The sequence below is a fragment of the Rhincodon typus genome, chromosome 41 (genome assembly GCF_021869965.1).
Source record: "Rhincodon typus isolate 14 chromosome 41, sRhiTyp1.1, whole genome shotgun sequence".
NCBI lineage: Eukaryota > Metazoa > Chordata > Chondrichthyes > Orectolobiformes > Rhincodontidae > Rhincodon > Rhincodon typus.
This window is the reverse complement of record NC_063372.1, coordinates 10,191,235-10,199,938: the sequence shown is the minus strand read 5'-3', so window position 1 is coordinate 10,199,938 and position 8,704 is coordinate 10,191,235. Positions and strand designations below refer to the sequence as shown.

The following is an 8,704-nucleotide window of genomic DNA, read 5'->3' as shown; positions in this document are numbered from 1 at the left end:
GAAGAGGAGTGATATTTCTGAAATACCGGGGAGTTGAGGGCTATGATGACCCAGCATGGGGCAACTCAGCGGTTAGCACTGCTCCCTCACAGTACCAGGGACCCGGGTTCGATTCCACCCTCGGGCGACTGTCTGTTTGGAGTTTTCACGTTTTCCCTGGTGTCTGCAGGGGTTTCCTCCCACAGTCAACAGATGTCCACATTAGGGTGGATTGGCCATGCTAAATTGCCCATAGTGTCCAGGACTGTGCAGACTAGGTGGATTGGGCCTTGGGAAATGTGCAGTTACAGGGATGGGATGGGGTGGGATGGGGTGGGATGGGGTGGGGTGGGGTGGGGTGGGGTGGGTCTGGGTGCAACTGCACAGGGATGGGATGGGATGGGTCTGGGTGGGATGCTCTTTGGAGGGTTGGCATGGGCTGAATGACCTACTTCCACACTGTAGGGATTCTACGAAAAAGGAGTTGAGGCCTGCAGTAGATCAGCCATAATCTTGCAGAATGGAGGCAGTTTGAGGGGCTGAATGGCCTACTTTAGCTGTTGTTTCTTATGTCTTAAAGACCTTTCATCAGAACTTGAAAAGGGGAATTGGTTTCTGAGTTTTTAATATATGCTGTCATTGAACATTAAACAAGGAGCTAATGATTAATTAATACAAAATGTTGTTTAGGCATAATTGGGGAACTGCATACAGTTACAGACACTCCATAACAAGGCAGACACTAGAAGCACAGAACAGGTACAGCAAAGACTTACCAGAACAGCACAAAAAAAGGCTCTAAATATGAATAATAGTCTCAAAAATTAGAGCCTTTTCCAATTGAACAGAAAAAGCTAAGGGGTGGGGAAAATTTAATAGAGGCTTTGAAAATTATGAAATGTTTTGAGAGGTTAAATGAAAAATTGTCTCCAGTGGTTTGCCAAATTATTAACAGATGGAGGATTATCAGAAGAGCAACGAAGGGGGAAAGTTTGAAGGAATTTTTCCCTATGCAGAAGTTGCTACTGAAGCAGAAACAGTATCATTTAAAAACAGGGCTGGATAAACATTTCAAAAGTGAAATGGTATTAAGGGTGGACATCACCAGTGATAGTCCCAGCCAGCTGCAACATGGAAATGGTGGGAAGAATGTCCCTCTTTCTGTGCTGTAATTTCTTTGCATCTGCCTCTGGTCTCTTCACAAAAACCTGAGAGCAGGTTCTGTTTTAAAAAAGGCCCATATGGATGCAGAGCCAAGCATGCGTGATCCTACAAGGGACACAATGAAGTGTCTCTCATTAAAGTTGAGACACCACAAGTATTTGTAGGGAAAATTGGTCTACCCAAACTATATTATTTTAAATTAAAAAGCAAAAGTGACAAGTGAAATCCAAATACTACAAGCATTTAGTTTTAGGGCACGTGATAGGGATACTGTCATCTCTTTCCATTATACTAGAGAACCATAACTTGGTGAAAACTAATAGTTCCCATTCTAAGGATCACCTATTGAATTCCTTTTACCAGATTGTCAGTGCAGTCTTCATAATGGCTTGATAAGACCACAAGAAATCGGGGCAGGAGTAGGCCATCTGCCCCCTCGAGCCTGCTCTGCCACTCAAGAAGATCATGGCTGATCTTTTCATGGACTCAGCTCCATTTAGCCGTTCACTCACCATAACACTTAATTCCTTTACTGTTCAAAAATCTACCTTTGCCTTAAAAACATTCAATGAGGTAGCCTCAACTGCTTCACTGGGCGGGGAATTCCACAGATTCACAACCCTTTGGGTGAAGAAGTTCCTCCTCAACTCAGTCCTAAATCTGCTCCCCCCTTATTTTGAGGCTGTGCCCCCTAGTTCTAGTTTTACCCGCCAGTGGAAACAACCTCCCTGCTTCTATCTTATCTATTCCATTCATAATTTTATAGGTTTCTACAAGATGCCCCCGCTCATTCTTCTAAATTCCAATGAGTATAGTCCCAGTCTACTCAATCCCTCTTGGATAATTGGAAAGAATGGGCTTGAGATTACCCTAAATCAGTCTTTAGTGCAGCAGGCAGAGATGATTTTCACTCTGGCTGGACTTAGCCCAAAAAGGCAAAAGGACAGTGCAGTTATACTGCATTGTGTGATCAAAAGATCATCTCAACCACACTACATACACACCAGGGTCACTGGGGGCAAATGCAAACACAGCAACCCAATCAGTAAACAGTGAATTTATTTGCATCAGTGTTATTTATCATCTTACATGATTAAATCGACACCAAGAATACCTTTTAGTCATTCATTTATATACATCAGTATGCAGAGAAGCTTTTGGGTGGGGCAATATTGTACTCTTACACAAAAAGATTGGCTCATTTAAACAAAGAAAAAGCATCTATTTTAATAAGAATCCCGCATTCTGAGGAATGCCAGAATACAGCAACTGAACACAAACGAGTGAGATCTACCTCAATAAGAACAGAAAGAAGTAGTGACAAGACGCTGGGAAATCAAGTTATCTGTTTGACGAACTGCAGAAAGGAAAAGCAACAGATAAAAAGAACAAGCTGGCAAATGAGGCCATCCATCAAGAATGCACTGCAGGAAGAGGGAAGCAGCAGCTGCTGTGCAAAGTCTAGCAAGGGAGGTGACTCTAGTGACAGCGCACTCCAACGAGAAGTGATAGCTGTAGTCTGGCAATTGACATCATCGCAGACAATAGACTGCAGGAAGGAAAAGTAACAATGTCCTCCAGCGGGACAAATAAATACAAGTGTACAAAATACAGCCACATATGATGGAAATTGTTTGGCACAGAGGACTGAGCTTGTGGGAAAATCTGATCAAAATGGAATTAGTTTGGTTTCAACTGGGCAGTAGTCCACTGAGTATTTCTATCAAGAATTCTCTCTGGTGTCTTTTTAAAAGAAAATTTGCCAATAACAACCAAAGACTCGTACAAATTGTTTTAGCAGTGGAGAATGAAATGGGCCTAGATATATTTCATTCGAGACTTTAGGATTTATACATTATCCTTCCTAGATGATTGCACTCTGGGAAAACAAATAAACGCATCAAGTCTTAGATATCTGCATTCAAGTTTAGGATATTGAAATTAACAGTCAGACAGTGGGTGGATAAGAGTCCCCAATAGGAAAGGGATTGCAGCATTAATGCAACCTTCCTGTTGGAAAGCCTGCTGTACAGCTTGTTTAGAATGTCAGCTTTAAATTGTGAAGATGCTTCAACTTCTTCCTCGCAAAGTGCCCATTTTTCAGGCTCATATTTGAAACTTCATGTTGCAGGCTGTAGCTGTCCTTTATAGACGTACTCTAGGGCAGTGGCGATAGTCCTCATGTCCATCTCAATACTTCTTGCCCAATTCTCGACATCACCAATTTCCTGCAGAGAAAACAAATAGATTCAGCAAGGCCAGACCAAAGAAACATCCACTTGCTGCTTATCTGTAAGGCCATCATCCCTGTCCCTTTAAAATGAAACATGCACAGCTAGTTTTTGGGCACTGCCCTCAGATGCCAGTCTTTCGGTAAAAAAAGAATGAACTTGTGTTTATATGGCACCTTTCAGATCTTCAGGATGTCTCAAAGTACTCAGTATGCAATCAAAGACTTTTGTTTTGGCAGCAAATTCAGCAACCCAATTGTTCATGGCAAGTTTCAACAGTATATCTGAAGGATAAAATATTGGCTAGGACAATTGGGAGAACTCCCCTGCTCTTCTCTAAGAAAGTGGCATGTGATCTTTTGTATCTACCCGAGAGGACAGACGAGAATCGTGGTTAACACCTCGCTCAAAAGCCAGTGCCTTTGACAGTGCAATGATCCCTCAATACTGCAGTCGAATATTGATTGGGATTATTGCATGTGCTCGAGACCCTGGAGAGGGTCTTGAATTCACAACCTTCTGACTCAGAGGCAAGGATTATGACAAGATATTTGCTGATGGGAGCTATTATAGCCAACTGTAATCTTGTCCTTATGTTAGAACTTACCAGCAGTGGTTACTTGATACTAAGCAAGAGGAAGGATGTGGACAGATTTCCTGCTCCCGAGCTGATTTGAGCATCTGCAATGAATGCCTGGAAATCAAATCTGAGAGACACCACTCTCCCTGGCAGGTAGGATATCTGCTCACTAGGCCATCAGACAGCTTCCTCTATAATAACTGGAAAAAGGAAACAGCTGTCTGATCCAAGCACTCCATCAGTAAGTCATAGAATCAAAGAATCCCTACAGTGTAAAAGATAGGCCATTCGGCCCATTGGGTCTGCACCGCCTCTCCAAATAGCATCCCACCCTATCCCCGTAACCCCACATTTATCACGAGTAACCCATGTAGCCTGCACATTATGGGGTAATTTAGCATGGCCAATCCACCTAGCCTGCACATCTTTGGACTGTGGGAGGAAACCCACATGACAAAAGGGAAAATGTGCAAACAGACAGTCGCTGGAGGCTGGAATCGAACCCAGATCCCTGGTGCCATGAGGCAGCAGTGCTAACAACTGAGCCAACCTAATCCCATGATCCCACTCTGTTCCCATTTCCCTCTATTCTACTTTCTTTTAACCACCTATTGAACCTATCTTCAAGTTTTTTTCAAATGAACACGTTTAGATGGGTTATGACACACCTCTGGAGTAGGTGTGACCTGAACCTGAACCTTCTGACCTAGAGGTAGGGACACTACCACTATGTCACAAGAGCCCTAAAAGCTTACAGCACTGGGTATTTCTAGGCAGTCTCCCATCCAATACTAACCAGGTCAGAGCTAACACAATGTGGAGTGCCCACAGTCCAAAGATGTGCAGGTTAGGGCGGATTGGCCATGGGAAATTGCCCCACAGTGTGTGCAGGGACGTGTAGGTTAGGTGGATTAGCCATGGGAAATGCAGGGTTAGTGTTTGGGTGGCGTGGGGTGGGGTGTGGATCTGGGTGGGTTGCTCTTTGGAGGGTCAGTATGGACTCGATGGGCCAAATGGCCTGCTTCCAGGCTGTAGGGATTCTATGAACTCAGCTGCCCCTCCCAGGTCCAAAACCATGTCAAAGTACATACTGGGGACAATCTGTAGGGTGATTTGGTATGAAGGGATAGAAACAATCTCCTCTGATATATTGAGTGTTGACCCACTTTTTCATGTCTTCCTTTGTATTTACACCTTCTTAAATCAGACAACATGCTCATGAATCTACACTGCACCCTCTGAATGTATAAAATTGCACATCGCATGTCAACTGCAAATGGGTTAAGGGTGCAGGTGAGATTGTTTTCATTGAGTTATGCTGTTTCCACTGCCCACCTCCTGCGGAAGACAAAACAGGCGGGTTGGTGATCTGCTCCCAGTCCTGTTTAGGACAGTAGGCACCGTGACCTGATTTTCTCTCGTGTGGAAATGTCTGCAATGGGTTCTGTAGATAATGAGACTAGGATTATGCAAATAAGCACAGTGAGGAGGACATCTGCATCCCAGCAGTCATTTGCACTGTACCTTGCTGCTTGACATGCTATTCTAGGACATCTCTATCCATCTTAACTGGGTCACTGCCATACAGGAGATACAGAATATTAAAGGCACGACGGTAATAGTCAATCACTTTAAGGCATTACAGTTGAACTTGACAATAGCAGGAAACTGGTGAGCTGGCTCCTTGAATTCCATTTATATTGTAGAGGGGTGTGTTTCAATGAAGAAATTTCAAAATAAAGCAATGAAAACTCAATTGGATAGGGCGTGTCAGATTTTGCACAATTTATCTGGTCATCACATGGCCACAATTATGCAGCTGTGAAGTTGTTAGCCAGTATGAGAAACAATTTTTAAAATCTGCAGCTCATTCTATTAGTGAGCGTAATATTTTATACTCTCTTTATTGCTGCTACTGTGCTAATTAGTGCAACGTAAGGACAATTTCTGCTAGCTTGTGTATATGGACAGGAATGAGCCCCACTATGATGCCCCATACAGCTACATAGCTCACTAACACTGCCACCCAGGCTCTCCCACAGAATAGGTAGTTGGATGAGATACTGGAGGGCTTTCTGTCTTTTCAGAATTGTATCCCAGTGTTTAGAGCAGGTGAAGGCAAAAAAAAAAGAAAGATTTAAAAGTCTGAAATTAAAACAGAAAATGCTGTAATACTCAGCAGGTCAGAAAGCATCTGTGGAGAGAAAAAACAGAATTCGTGAAACATCCCCCTTTCATTAAAATGTCACAGGCCTGAAGTGTTAACTCAAGTTTTTCTCTTCGCAGATGCTATTAGGCCTGTTAAGCAGTTCCCTTATTTCCAATTTCCGTCATTCTGACTATTTTGCTTTTATTTCAAAAAGTCTGAGAATGCATCCGAAGCAAGAGTCCTCCATCTAACCTGTGGAACATGATTCCATCAGGATCAGAAGCCCCTTCCCCATACCCTCCAACAAAAGTCAGAGTGGGACCAAACATAAACTGGAGGAACAATACCTCGTATTTTGCCTTGGGAGCCTACAGCCCAATGGCCTGAATATTGACTTCACCAATTTCAAAATCTCTCCTCCCCCAGCCTGTCCACCCTTCTCACTGACCACCTACAATAACCCCTACCTGCATCACCAGCTTCATAATCTCCCCACCCCCAACCTGTCCATTTTCCTACCCACCCATGCAATCCACCTTTCCCACTGCCCAATCACAATACCCCCTACCGATCTCCATCTCACCTACTCTTCCCCCAGCCCCAACCCCCTCCATTTATTTGTGGGCTCCCCTCCCCCTCCCCCTCCCCAATCCTGACGAAGGGTTTCAGCCCAAAACATTGACATTCCTGCTCCTCGGATGCGGTCTAACCGGCTGTGCTTTTCCAGTTCCACATCTATTGATTCTGGCTTCCAGCATCTGCAGTCCTTACTGTCTCCAACAAAAGTTATGCCTGATTTAAAATAAGCAAAGGAGAGTCGTCCAAAACGTGGGGATCTCCCTTACATGGGAAAATTGTGGTCTAATGACATCAGTGTTGTAATGCCATTTTGACTTCTGGATTCGGAAGGTCCTCAAGAGGCCAACCCCAACAGCAGAACCAGAGAGTGGCTAGAAAAGGCTGAGGGTAAGCTCTAAGAATAGCCTATTTGTTTGTACCTTTGCAGGCGAGGAGGAGCAGAGTGTCTTCCTCCTCTAGACCCCACAAGGATTCCTTAGGTCTTCCCAACTTTAGTCAGGCCTCTCTGTCCCAGTGCTGACATTGACTTCCAAATCCCCAGTCCAACACCAGTTTTATTAACTATTCACTTGGGCACCCAACTGGCTCTGTCACGCTGCAAGACCATTGTAGGAGCAGAAGTAGGTCATTCAGCCCATTGAGTCTGATCATCTGTCTTAGATGTGTGGCCCTGTAATCTGAGGTGATGCCCTCTGGTCCTAGACTCTCCTACAAGGGAAAAACCACCTCTCCCTCTCTCCCCTGTTGAGATCCACATCATCTTATATTTTGTAAATGAGTCCTAGGGTTAAAATTTCCTGGATCTTGTGCTGAACCTCCTCTGGGGACTTTATTCCCACAATACATGGTCACCTACCTCCAGCTAAAATTGACTGTTTGAAGTCAGACAGCAGTGGATTCAAACCCAGAGTCCAATACTTGGGCACAGAACCTTGGCCAGCTGTTCCCAGAACAGGTGAGCATATGACATTGTGAGAAATAAAGTCACATTAATCTCCTGCTCCCCTCCTCTTCCCCCAGCTTGTATTGTTCCAGCAGTGAGAATTAGCCAATCATAAAATGAACTCGCAGCACTGGGCTTTGACAACTCTGATCAGTTGGGCTATGAAGTAACTAAAGAAGAAAAGTGTCAACATCCCAGGAGGACCACAGGGCTACTCGCTCATCCAAGAGAGACACTGGTTCTCACTACGCTTCTACTTAAGTACAGTAGAGGTTTCCTGCAGCATTAGCTATGAAAGTGGATGTAGATTTAGCAACAGGCAGCAGCCCAGTCATAGAGTGCCCAGGATTTTCATCATAGGCTTTCATATTTATATAACATATTGTCTATTGACATAAGATGTGCAAACTTCATTAATTATATACTGAATGTTATTATGCTACTTTATTGCTGTTTTGCTTTTATTGGCAGCTGGGATTGCATTAACCATCAAATGTTAAAATGGGGTCGTATTAGAAAATAATTCTGGAAATGCTGATCTAGGCTGACACTTTGATGGACTGAGTGAGTGCTGCACTGTTGGAGGTGTCATTTTTCAGATGGGATGTTAAACGAAAACTAAATCTGTCTCTAAAAAGATCCCAGCGTACTAATGGAAGAGCAGTGGGGAGTTCATGTAGCTTCCCGGCAAACGCATGCCTCAATCAACACCACCGAAAGTAGATTAACAGCTTATTTATCTCTGCAGGACCTTGCTGTGTGCAGATTTGTGCCATTTTGACATATTTAACGACAGTTAACTGCTTATCAAAGGTTAACTAAAATCAGCAGCTAAATATTTTAGATCGTGAATGCACTATATAGTTGCAACTTCCCTATTTTCATACACCGAAGCTTTAAGGCCCAGTTCTAAAGATACCCCCAGTAACAACATTTGGGAATAGATCATAGTTGCAGATTTAGACAGACATGAACAGGCAGAGAATAGGGGGATGCAGACCATGTGCAGGCAGATGGGATTAGTTTAGAATGGCATCACGGTTGGCACAGACATAGTGGGCCAAAGGGCCTGTTCCTAT

At 43.8% G+C, this 8,704-nt stretch overlaps 1 protein-coding gene across 1 annotated transcript in view; it reads right to left on the bottom strand.

Annotated features, from left to right (window-relative positions):
* Positions 1 to 2,184: 2,184 nt before the first annotated feature.
* bloc1s1 (biogenesis of lysosomal organelles complex-1, subunit 1) overlaps positions 2,185 to 8,704 on the bottom strand; it is a 90,062-nt gene continuing 83,542 nt past the window's right edge. Inside the window, exon 4 of the mRNA XM_048619009.1 lies at positions 2,185 to 3,371. Within this exon, the coding sequence (XP_048474966.1) occupies positions 3,264 to 3,371 (108 nt within the window). The 3' untranslated portion in view covers positions 2,185 to 3,263. The remainder of the gene's footprint in view (positions 3,372 to 8,704) is intronic.